This window comes from Micropterus salmoides, unplaced genomic scaffold, assembly GCF_014851395.1.
Source record: "Micropterus salmoides isolate LMB-PRFRI ecotype aquatic unplaced genomic scaffold, ASM1485139v1 Ms_hic_scaffold_10, whole genome shotgun sequence".
NCBI classification, from domain to species: domain Eukaryota; kingdom Metazoa; phylum Chordata; class Actinopteri; order Centrarchiformes; family Centrarchidae; genus Micropterus; species Micropterus salmoides.
The window spans coordinates 29,748,576-29,761,567 of record NW_024040041.1 but is presented as its reverse complement, the minus strand read 5'-3'; the positions used below and the strand labels follow the sequence as shown (position 1 = coordinate 29,761,567).

Below are 12,992 nucleotides of genomic sequence, written 5' to 3'. Positions count from 1 at the left end.
CAAAACCTAAAGACATTTAATTGAAAGTGATACGAAACAGTGAAACGCACCAAATCCTCACATTTGAAAAATTGGAACCACAGAATATCTAAATTGTTGTCGGTTTATTTTCTATTGATCATTGTAATTGTTTCAGCACATTCACCATCACTGTAATGTTTTTTGTTTTTTTTCATATTAAAGTTTCCCAAACACTGATATCCATCCCCTGAATTTAAACCTATCCAGTCTGACATCACGTTTTAGGACAACTAACAAATATTTTGATTATTTTTCTTATGATTTCATCAATCAATTAGTCAACACAATGTATTTTATTGTCAAAAAGGCCCATAACAATTTCCCACAGCACAAGGTGGCACCTTCAAATCGCTCTTTTTGTTCAAAAAAATGCAAAGATATTAAATTTACAATGATATAAAACTGAGAAAAGGAGCAAATCCTCACGTTTAAGAAGCTGGAGCCAGTAAGTTTTAATTGATAAATGGCATAAACAATTAATATGTTACCTAAATTGATGTCAGTTAACATCTTGTTGATGACATATAGTACATACATATAGTAACTGACTTATCATTTTAGCACTATATCACCTTTTTATTTTTGTTTGAGGTATTCTAAATACTAATTTAGAACTTTAATACTTTTACTTTTTACCTCACATGTAGTCTTCATCTTAGCTGCAGCTAGCCTGGACTCAAAATAGTAAAAACATCCACTTTGTCAAGTATGGAAATATTCACAAATTTTTTCTTTTTTGAGCAAAGCTTTACCATCAACACTGGACATTTTGCCACTGTGATCATTCAGGAATCAGGTATTCTGTTACTTTGAAGCAAAAAGGACATCATTATCCATTTTAGAGTTATAGAGGGAAATGATAAAATAAGGAGTCATGTATTAATTATGGTTACAGCAAATAACAGATATGCTGAGAGAAACAGCCCACTACAGGACAAGAGGCCCACTGTCACACCGATGAGCCTACAGGGCTGTAAACTGTCAGCATTACTGCTTCACTCTATTCGGCCTACATCTGTGTGTGGTCATCGCTCCGACCGGCTGCAGGGCAAATTAATGATCAAACTGAAAGTGGAAAAAGGTGAGCTGCTCAGAGCTCACACCTTCAAAGAGGCAAGAAGACAGTGACGAGCCCCTATCAATAAGCATCAATGCCCAGGATACATCACAAGAGAAGCGCTTTGAGCATCAGGGAGGCCTGTATTGGAGTGAGGCCTCAAAAAACACACAACACCACACGCTGTATTATTTCCCTTTCGTTATGACATAATTTGGAAACCACACACCTTCCTGTCACTTCCAATGTACTTGAAAACAAAAAAGCAAACTTTTCTCGTGGTTCAGATTTGAGCTCATTTCTCCACAGAGTAACTTTGGCCTCAAAACATCCTCTCTCTCCAGACATCTGAGCTTTAAATCAATACCCTGTGCTGTTTCATTCATAGCATACTTAACATGGTTTTGTAATTCATGTTTAGCTCTCACTTCCAAGTAAAAAAAAGTATTAAGTCATAATGGAGTCATCCACGTAATATAACTTTCCCCCCAAAAAAGATGATCTCTTTCCAGAAATATGAACTCACGATCAATAGTCACACACACACACACACACACACACACACACACATACAGTCTGCATGAAACACATCTGTAACTGCATTACTGCTCAAACTGTTTACAGTGGCAATGCTGGAAATATGTGTTGCATCGAAAAATAATTTAATTTACTCTGTATTTCTATGAAGGTACAAAATACAAGTTAGCAAAACAGCGGAGGATTAAAATGATCAGCAATGTGCATCAGTGAAAAATGAGGACAAAAAAAAGTGTGTAAACGCAAAAACAGCGAGCACTGTGCGGTTATTGTTGCGGTGAGAATACAAACCACAGAGGAGACAAAACCAATCTGACTAATCATACATGATCTCAAACTGAATTAATCAGCAGCTCTGGTTAAGAATCTGTAATCATCCTCATTCTGCGCTTAATGCTGCTTAATTTATGAAAAGACAAAAATAGGAGGAATTCTGGCTGACTTAGATGTATGGGCAACAAAAACAACAACATCACAAAAAGCGTTTGAACCACAGCGTAGACGAGGAAATCAAAATGTGTCCCCAGAAGACCCTGAGCAGCTCATTCTCAGACGCCGGCGTTAAATCGGAGATATAGTTTAAATTGGTAGACATGCGGCATGCTGGGTAGTCACGAAGTTGAATAACAATACTTATTATAGGTATTAGTTTAAGTAACAACCGCACTTCAACATCCTCTCTCATTTAAAGGCTGAAGAAATCCGACTCGTACACGCAGGCCTCTATAGCATCTGGCTGCAGCATCCAGCATCAGTAAAACACACGGAAATGGAAAACTATAAGCTCTGTTCATGCATGTGGGAGGTGCAACACCACACACACACACACACACACACACACACACACTGTACATACTCTAGGGGCTGAAACACACTCTGACGCATACGCCACACACAATATACACACCAACTCTCTGCCCATGCCGGAGCAGTGTGAGCGCAAAAGAGATCCACACTTTGTGGTCCGGTACTCACCCAAAAGTACATCATCATGGTGGATGCGGGACAGTTGTGGGCAGGCGGGTGGAGGAGAGAAGGGCCGAGCACTGGGACCAGTCCAGCCAGTGTGGGTGTCAAGAGGAGTCCGAGCGATTGGACAGAGAGCTTTACTGGTCCCTGTTCCACTGAGGCAGCCCTCCCTCTCAACTGTTCAATGGGGCTTGACTTGAGGTTTCCCCCTTCTTCTTCTTTCGCTTCTTTCTCTACAAGCAGCTTGCTCTTCAGTTAATTTTTAAAAGCCCCCTTTTCTTTCTCTTCTTCTTCCTCAGAGCCAACACAAGAAAGAGGGGGGGAAGCAGATGGGAGAAAGGAAAGAGAGCTGGGGAGGTGTTGTAACCTCTTTTTTCTTTTGACACTCTTCCACTCCACTTGCCTCTCCACACCACTCAGTTCGAGACTCTCCCTCTGTCTCTCTGCTCTCTCTCTCTTTCCCCACTGTGCCGTCTCTTATTGGTGAATGTGAAATCAGTCGGTACGGCGCCGAGGCTCAACTAGAGCAGCAGCAGCAGCCTGCGCTTGACAGCTGCCTCCAGCGTTCCTCCACCGGAGCCGTGTTGCTCTGCATAGAGGAGTGCGCCGAACAAACCGGGATCCTGCAGACGGTACTGTAAAATTCAGCGTCCCAGGGAGGTGGGGGTGGGGGGTTGGGAGGGTGAGGGAGGAAGGGGGGAGGCAGGAAGCTGGGAGTCGTGGTGGAGAGCTCTGCGGGGATGAGGGGGGGAAGACGGAGGGGAAGAGGGGGGGAGAAGGAGGGAAGGAGGGGGAGAGGCTTGTGTTGATGATGATGCTGGTGATACTGGAGGACTAACAGATTGCTCCTCTTTCTTCTTTTCACTGTCTGTGACTGAGATGTTGCACTGAAGTTGTGGCAGTTTTAGTTCATTGAAGAGAAGAAGAAGAAGACAATGCTGAAGAGAAAAAAAAGGGGGATCTCAGAGAAAACCTTAAAGTATGCCACAGGCAATTGGGAGGCACAGCCTATTTTTTTTACTTGTTTTCTACTTTTAGCTGCTGATGTTCGCTGCCTTCATGTGTGTGCGCCAGTGCTTTTTCTTTTATTTCCCCAGTGCACACAGCCAAACTCATAGGGTGGTGACCAGGAGTGTGTTTGGTAAAAACCTTTTTAAGACAGATCAGAGGCCAGATGAAGTTGCTGTGAAACACCTTTGTGTGCCAAGCTATATTACATTACATGCTTTAGTGTGTTTTCCATCTGGCGGCTGTAAAGGGGGAGGGGAAAACGGGAGAGGGAGGGGGTAGGCTTGGCTATCTTCTAGACAGCACTGTAACAATGAGCCTGCCTCAGCAATTTTCAAAACATATCATCAATACACGACTGGGAGCTCTCGCTTTTAAATATTAACCCTGTGGCAACCGGGGGAGGCTGCGGAGAGCTCGAGTGTTTTTGCGGCATCCTCTGGTGCCGGATCATCCAATAAAAGACGTCCTGGGGGATGAGCTAATTTGCTGTAGGATCCTAAAGAACATTTGCCAGCTATAGAGAACACTACCGTAATGAACAGAGCAGATATATTCAGGCTATGTTACCCATCAGTAATTGCCACATAAGGAGACTGAGTTAAATTTGCAGCTGGCTTTGAGCGAATTGATACACAAGGGGCCTCATTCATATGGCGTAACTGTCATCTTAAATGTATCACCCATTTTATTTTTCCACCTCCATCAGGAAAGCACAAGTGAACGCTGAAATATGAAACGACATAAAGGCAGTCTAAGAATCGCAATTAGTGATTTTCGCAAATATGATATTTGAGAAGATTGGTTTATTTTAGAAGAGACCTGCACATTTGATAAATCAAGACAGATATTATAAAATGATTTGACCGCTCCTCTGTGTTTACCTATCCGTCACATCACAATCCAGCCTTTGCCTACACATCTCTTATTTGTGGCATTGTCATGCACATACAAGCCCTCCATATCTTTATACATGTCCACCAGAACCCAATGAATTTACATTAGCAATCACAGAGTGGGTAACCGCCCCACTCCTCCATCAATCTCTGATGGGAAATAAAAATGAAATGCACTTCTCAGGCAACTCGGATTAAGGATCACGCTTTTATCAAATACTAAAGTCTATTTCAAGTCGTGTTCATAAATAACTGAGGGGAGAGAGGGAGGAAAGGAAAAAGGGTGGAGGCAAAAAAAAGAGAGAGAGACCGCAGGGAAAGAGGCAGACAGGCGGGGGTGGTGTGGAGGTGGTGTGGATGTAGACAGAGAGCATCAGGGTCTGAAGCTAAGGGCACTTGGGGTTGGAGGGATTAGGAAATAAGGTAGAAAATAAGAATCTGAGGGCATTTCAGCATCATATAATCCCCACAACTCCTTTCCAGGAATCTCCTTCAATTACAGATGAAAAATGGAATTTGGGTTAAGATGGCGCTGCTCAGGGAACAGACCTGGTCTTCCCTGCTTCCTGTCTCCCTCCCAAGCTGCAATTCTCCCATGCTCCACGCTTCTTACCAAGAATGCAAGTGGCTTTCCTAACCATTTAGATTTCACCATAGTCTAGACATTCCCCAGAGACTCTGGCAACCATTATAAAGATAGAGCTTTTCAATGAGAAGAGGAAGTGAAGGCCTCACACAGAGCGCGTTGTGTCTAAAATGTCCGTCTGTCTCCGATCCTCACTGACTCGAGGTCTCTCTTAATATTTTATGATGATCTCACCTCCCCTCTGTAGTGTGCTGCTACTTACAGAGCATCTTCTGTCAAACTACACTCGGATCTCTGTCATTACAAAGACAACAGAGGAGACAATGAGCCTGACTTCCCCCGAGTTCTCACTCTCAACCCCACAGAATCCCACCGGAGTTCTGGGCTATAGTTATGGCGAGCTCGACCTATCGTCCTCATTCATCAAACACTCAGCCCTGTGCTGTCTGGTCTCAGGTGGTGTGAGACCTGGTTGGTTGGCGGAAGACAGGAAGAGACGCTGTTCCATCCTGAGTCTCCCAGGTTACTTTTCTCTAATGACACACTTCACTTTATGGAGTGACCTGTTTTACAACTCGCTGACATGGATCCTCAGCTGTGCTCGTTTTATCTGTCTTCATCAGCTCCACAGGTAAGTATTGACATTTCTATACTAAATACTGCACATCATGAAAGTAAGGCTGTGCAGAGTGATTCTGTTCTGAAATGCTGCACTAAAACAACATGAAAATGTAAGTTTATGGACCTTTTTCTTCTGTCCTTTCTCTCTCCGTCCCTTCTTAAGAATCAAGATTGCAGCATATTAAGATTGTTTTTTGTGGCATTTGAGTACTGTGACAAAGTGTAGCTTACATTAAGCAGTGCGCCTAGTGACTGACATGTTTTCCCCTTGGGGCTCTCCATAGCTGTACAACCCCTGATTTGTTTGCTGCTGAGATTACTGCAAACCTGTATACATGACTGCTGGGGATGCCAACTCCTGTACACACTCGCTGCTCTTGATAATTCCTATACATCCAAAGCTGCTCCCCATGAAGGTACCCTGAAGGATACCAAAGATGCAACATAAGGGCTTTTATTTTTGTTATTTTAAGTTATGGACTTAAGTAAACATTCCACAAGTTCAATGATTCCACTGAAAGTAATTTAAAATTAACAATTTCAAAGGATAATGTTGTGCATTCAACTCAAGACCTGCACATCCTGTTGGTGTGCTGTGCACGCTGGCCTAAACGTTGCACAACGGACTGTAAAAACCCCTAAACTAATGTTTGATATATTTAGAGATCTGGACCTCTGGACTTGATTTTCCTGGCACCGTGTAAATAGTGTAAATGGTTGTCCGTCTATAAATATGTCAGCCCGATGTTAGACTGACAGCTTGTCTGGGGAATACCCTGCTCCCGCACCCCACAACCCTGCACAGGATAAGCAGGTATGGATTATGGGTGTATGGGTTTTAAGCCTCAACCGCACTTTATTTTTGTGTTCATTTTGTGAAATAAAATTGAATGGGTGATAAGTTAGCTTATGGGTGGGCCGTGACGCACTGTAATGGACATATTGTGTTATGCCATCAAGACATCCTGACAGTCAATAAATATGCATAAAATAACAAGGAAATTCATGCTTTTAGTTATTCCTTTAACTCAAGCATTCTGCCATTGCCTGCGTATTTAGCCTTGAAAACTGTAATGTTTTGTTTCCTAGCCCTGGAAGACATCATTAAACATCATTTGTAAGCATACATTACACTATACGCAGCAAATTGCCCATCTGGTGATTTTGGAGCTCACTGTCTGTGAAACAATAAATCTATTGTATGGCTCCACGTAAAGAATCGCACTAAAGTAACGCCTTCATGTAGACATACATCGAGTATATTAAACATAGACCTGTGCACAGACTGTATGTAGTGTTAATAATGCAGTGTTTACACCCTGGCGTTGAGCAGGCAGTACTGGCCCAGGGCTGCAAACTGGCAGGGCTGTGCAGTAATTAGGGGCTGTGTGTTGGGGATGTGAAGGCTTGCTGCGTGTCATGCTGGTACCACTGCCGGGCAGACCTGGTGTGCTGGCAGCAGGCACACAGAGTGCTACACAAGGCCACGCCTTTCTGTCACAGCGGGAAGTTGCACCTTTCACTTAAACCAGCGATCCTGCAGCCTGTGAGCCCTGTCATTTCTTTGCGGTCCAAGAAGGGACACAGAGGTTGTTAACGCCAAGACAGCGGTCGTTCACGACGTGAGCAACATGTCTGATCTGTGTGTTCATGCACACAGAAATATTAGGAGTTTGAAAATAAGCAGTGCATATTAACTTTTAATGCTTTTGTCCGGTGTCATACTTAAAGGTTGTGCATACAACCTTTGTTACATGGCCATTTTTGTTTTCATTGAAATCTATTGTATTTTTATTTTTGTCTTTGCATGTCCATGTTGGATTTATTTATTTTAATCTAAATCAAATCACTTCTGTTGCACTCTAACCGTGGATGTATAGACAATTACGCGGATAACTTTTGATTTAGGAGACAAGGCCTAAACATGATTATAAGGATGAAAAGTTAGTTAGTTTTTTATATATGATTTTATTTATATAATTTTTTCAATTAATGGTCATCTATCCATAGTGAATGCCAGAGATACTGATATATTGAAAACACTGCACTGATTCCAACAGTATGTATAACTTGTGTGTGTACTGGTTTTACTAATTTATGATTTTGAAAGGAAAGGGTGCAATTTTGACACAAATTGCATCATTTGTGTAGAGAAGACTTAAAGGCACACACCAGCAATTTAGTGATGAACTAAACTGAACTCCCATAAAGTGGAGGGACTTGCATGAGACAGATTAAAAATAGAGAAGTTGAAATCAAAACAGCAGAGACTGATATATATTGACTTAACAGTTAAAAAAACTCTCCAAAAACACAGTGTCCTACATTTCCCATAATGCAACCCTGCAGTGTCTTTTCATTAGATCTTTCCTGCTTTGTAAATGCCAACATGTTTTGAACTCCACACCTCCCATTTGTAACAAGGCTTTCTGTTACAAATTTGTTTGCAAGCCCATGCTGCAGTAACTCTGACATTACTGTGACATCATTAGGGTATTTTTCTCAGATTGACAAAGCTCTTAAAGAGCTACATAACATATTATACTTTCATCAAATGAGCAGTACGAAACACCACCATCCATAATAAATGAAATGCTATTCTTTTAAGAAGGTGCCATGATGAGACTTTTGAGCTATGAAAATATTGGTTTTATTATTTTCCTCCTTGATAGACTTTATGACTAATAACTTAAAAACAACTTCTGTTTTAATTGAAACCCAAATCTCTGTCAGCTGTCGTGTCTGATGTCTTTTTCATTTGTTGCATCTTTCAAAGACTTGTTTCCTGGTTACAGTGTGTGCTGTGTGTGTCAGTACATGCATGTTTGAGTTTTCCTTTGAATTCATAACTGTACATGTTATACACAATATTTGTACACATACACTATATAACTATTTTTTCATTGTACAAGCTGCAGGCTCTTGCAGTTGTGAAGAGAGACATTCAGTAGCTTTGCCACTTGAAATACAACTACACCCAACTGGAATCCTAACAGCCTCTTGCATCTCCGTTTGACATTAATTGATAATCATACAAGCCTTCACATTAGACATTTATGAGATCAGCTGAATTATCTATTTAATGTAACCCAATTATATGCAACCCTTGTGCACCAATCAACAGTAATTCCCGACGCATAAATGACAGCTACAACGACAGATTTAATCAATAATAACCATTGATGAAAACTTGGGACCCGCTTCGAAAAGAGGGTAATTAATACGACCAAAATTGCTTGCTGATTTTCTTTTTTTCTTTAGGAAAATTGCTCTGTTATGGTCATGGTTTGTGTCTTTCACAAGAATCTCTTCTGTATGGCAGCTCACATTCCAGCTCCAGTGAGAGTAAGCATAAAACAAACATTAAATTTCCCTTTGATAATTAGGGATAGACAGTAGCATTGCTTCTAAACACAGGCTTCAACTGCTCCAGCTCTTAATTAAAAGCTTTAAGTTGATGTCATAAAACTACTACTACTATGGCCAGAAAAGACATCTTTTTTATGCCTCACATGTGACTTTCCTACATGAAGCGAGAAAGTCTGATATGTTGCTTAGATATGGTGGGGTTTCTTAGTCTTACATCCACAGCAGAGGAATGTCACATCCTGTATGTGGAGTATAACTTCAACTAACACATGTCAACAGAGTAGACATCAAAAGCAGCTCATTAGAGACTTTGGGGAATTCTGCACCTGAAGCCTGTTTGGGTTCAACAGAACCACATGAAACTCTTGTGACAAAATGGAGGTAAGTGTGCACACAGGGGCCTGCTGCTCTTACCAGTCTTGTAAAGAGGGGCACTCCCAAATGCCAGAGGTGATCGTTCAGCAGTCCGCTGTATACCACGTTCCCGAAGACAGCAATGCTTCCTGACTTACACAACGTGTTTCCTACGGGGACACAAAGAAACACAGGTAGGCGTCATTTAAACAGACAGGAAGCAGCCAGGGGCAACTGCATGCACTCTAGCAGAAAGACACTCTTCTCTGAGAAAAGAAAAGGAAAATTCATTGCACAGAAATAATACAGAACACATCATCGATTGTTCTAAATATTGATTTCAGAGGTTTACTGAACATACAGTAGATGTAATGATGAATATAGATAGAAAGCTTGTCCACAATCAATAAAGTTGCACAACTGAGCCAGTCCTATCTAACAACACAGTATAGAAAAAAATATAGTAAATAACCATTTGAGGTGCAACAGAAGATGGCAAAGAGGAGAAAAATATAAAACCTCAAAAAAAGAAAGTGTCAGAGCCTAAACCTTTAAATATTTTATCATCACTTAAAACCTCTCATCAAGCACTCTTTTTCTTGCACAAGCTTAAACATGACACAATATACAATAAAATGGTTACTCTTGATACTCATGATACTGGTTTTGAAAAGGTTGCACTTCAGAGTTTACTATCAAAAAGTCACAATTAGTCTAAGAGATAGTAAACCAATTTTAAAAAGGCACGTGATGCATATGAAAGTTTTTCTCTTTTACTTTAAAATACAATTTTTATGTTCTGCTTTGCTGTTACAAAAAAGCAACTGAGTTTGTACGATATGTACTTTCCTGAGGTTGATGCCATTCAACCAGATGGCATCCAAAAACAAGCCGTATCATGATAAGTTTCCAATATTATATTGTTTAAAACTGATCTTCTGACATTTATTTTATATATTCTGTTTTATGTGTAGTGTGGAACTGATGTTGCTGCTGCTTGTCTTGGTCAGGACACTCTTGAAAAAGAGATTTTTAATCTTAACAGAGAGCTGAAGTCCTGATGTAAATTCAGGACCAACAGTAACTTCTGTCACTGAATGCATCATGAGTTTCTTTCTGTAAAAGTAAAACTCTGTTTCTGTTTACTATCCAAATTCAAAGATAAAGTTTGCATGGATCAGATTAGCATGAGGGGCCAATGTGTGACCACAACACAAATGAAACCCATAATATTCTCAATTTGGAACAAGCACACAGCAAAGAGCTACTTTACGCAAAATAAATAAATAAATAAATAAATAAAACAACAAACAGGAAGTTTGCCAACAATTTCAAAATACAAAACCACCAAAGCAATTGTTCACCTAACGGCAGTTCATAACAGGTCCTTAAAACAAGAATATGAAAATGAGTGACCAGATCGGAAAGAGAGCCTTTATCAAGATTACAGTGCACTGAACTACCTCAGTTTCTTTCATCAAGATACGTTTGAATTCAACAGTATTTTGTTTAGGCAGTTTTGTATAGTAAAATATACATTTAAATATATATTAAAATATTTAAATTTTTTATAACCTGTTGAGGGGGAGAAACCTAGTCTAGCCATCCCATGTTCCTCATGACGCATGTAGGTCATATCAATGATACCCACTATTTCTCTCTTCTGATATTGTCTCCAACATTTTAGCTGTAATTGAAAAAGAAATCTCACTTCTTGTCCGTTCTCATAGCTCTTCACTCAACTGGCCTCGGTATGTCAAACTGCTGACACAAAGGGTTTGGGCTTGTGGGAATTTTGTTTTATAAACCATTCTTGTATAGACAGGTGGGGTGAACGGAATAGTGCTGAATAAGTTTATATTCCAAGGCTTGGTTTTTTAGTTAATTTCATTATTAGGCATTCCCGGTTAATTTTGGCATGAGGCTTTGCTAGTTAAAGGTGAAAAAAAATCTAACAGCATATGACATATGACCTATGACAGATACACAACAACACTGGCATACTGTCAAGCCTTCTGTAAAATACATCAACACTACTATCCATTGTAAGTTGTGTCCACTGCCACTGAGCCTCGGCACACAGTCCACCCTCTCAACGACACTCTTAATTAGCTCAGTGCCAATGAGTGGCCTTCAGAAACAAAAACACACATGCATGCATGCCCACACACGTCCCCAAGAGTGTGATGTACTGCACACCGATGTCCCCATGTATGTGATGAATGCAGCTTATGGAGTAGGCAGCACAGAAAACACAGGTCCCCATTGTAATTTCTGCACAAAGGAATGCTGCAAAGGCTCACCAGGGGTGGAGTGAAGCAGTGCTGACAAGCAGCACATGCATTATTTAAAAACAAAAGTAAAAAATGCCCATTAAAGTGTCAGTGGTGCTTTCGGCAGTGCTGGCTTGGGCGCGGTGTGCGTATTACTGTTATTAATGGGCCAGGCGTGGGGGGCATTTCTTCAGTGTGATTGCTCTGCTGCTGTTGCTATCCACGGTTCAAGCCTCCCCCCCACTTTTTTTCTCCATTTCTTCTGTGTGTGCGTGTTTGCGTGTGTGTGTGGAAGAGGAACAGATAAAGAGCATGATACAGACAGAGACAGAGAGACACAGAGAGACCCCAAGTGCACAGTCAATGAGCTCCTACAGCTAATATCATTTCACATTATTGAATGCATATTAAGGCAGAGAGACCTTGTCAGTTGAATAGGAGCACCAGTGCTTATATCAAATTCTGATCCGCCGTCACGGCCATGTCTAAAAAATGCCGGGAATGTTGTCAGCATATTGAAAATAAGTGCATACCATTCTTCTTTGCAGTTTAAGATCAAGGGCTATACATTACTGCTACTGACACAGCAGAATGAGGTCATTGTGCATGTTGTAATTACAGCTGGGTAAACACTGCTCTCTGCTGCAACACTGGAAACACAGAGAGCTTGCAGTACTAATAAAGAAAAAAGAGGACATTAACTAATGACTTGGATCTCTCTGCAAACAGTATTGGAATTTTTTTAATACATCAATGGGGATAAATACATTGAACAAAATGATTATTGGTGTTTGTTATGATCAATTCCAGAGCAGTGTAATACATTAAAATCAATGCACCGGGTGTTTTTACTGTTAGATAACATGCACAAAAAATAAAGACACCCCCTGACCTATTCTTCTATCACCAGTTTACTATGGTATTATTAATGGTGTTTACATGCAGCGAACAGAGCATATAATCAAATTTTCCATATTTGCATGTAGAAAATGTCACATAGAAGAGACAGCTTCATTTCCCCCCTCACAAACTCTGCAGAGCTGTAGAGCCAGTGGGTTTTTATTTTTGTTTATAAAAAAATTATTAAACTCTGCATGTTTGCGCCACTGGATCATCTGTAGTTTTCTTCCTTTTTATTAAATCTAACCCTAACTGAATACGTGGTGCTTATTGGTTCATGATGAACTGTTGATAATCCTTTTTTTGGTTGTTAATCCTGCTTTTTTAGGGCCTCTCTCAGCAGTTGGATTTTCTCTCATCTGCAGACTCGACAGCATTGAGCCCAACCTCTGATTAATTAT

At 40.6% G+C, this 12,992-nt stretch overlaps 1 protein-coding gene across 6 annotated transcripts in view; it reads right to left on the bottom strand.

The window, feature by feature from the left end:
- LOC119894787 (RNA binding protein fox-1 homolog 3-like) overlaps window positions 1–12,992 on the bottom strand; it is a 366,346-nt gene that overhangs the window by 99,961 nt on the left and 253,393 nt on the right. For 5 of the 6 annotated variants that reach the window (XM_038707461.1, XM_038707502.1, XM_038707469.1 and 2 more), the window contains one exon: window positions 9,479–9,588. In XM_038707461.1, coding sequence (XP_038563389.1) covers window positions 9,479–9,588 — 110 coding nt within the window. Of the gene's footprint in view, window positions 1–2,590; window positions 3,523–9,478; window positions 9,589–12,992 lie in introns of those variants that run through there. The other variant, XM_038707516.1, reaches the window with a different exon arrangement.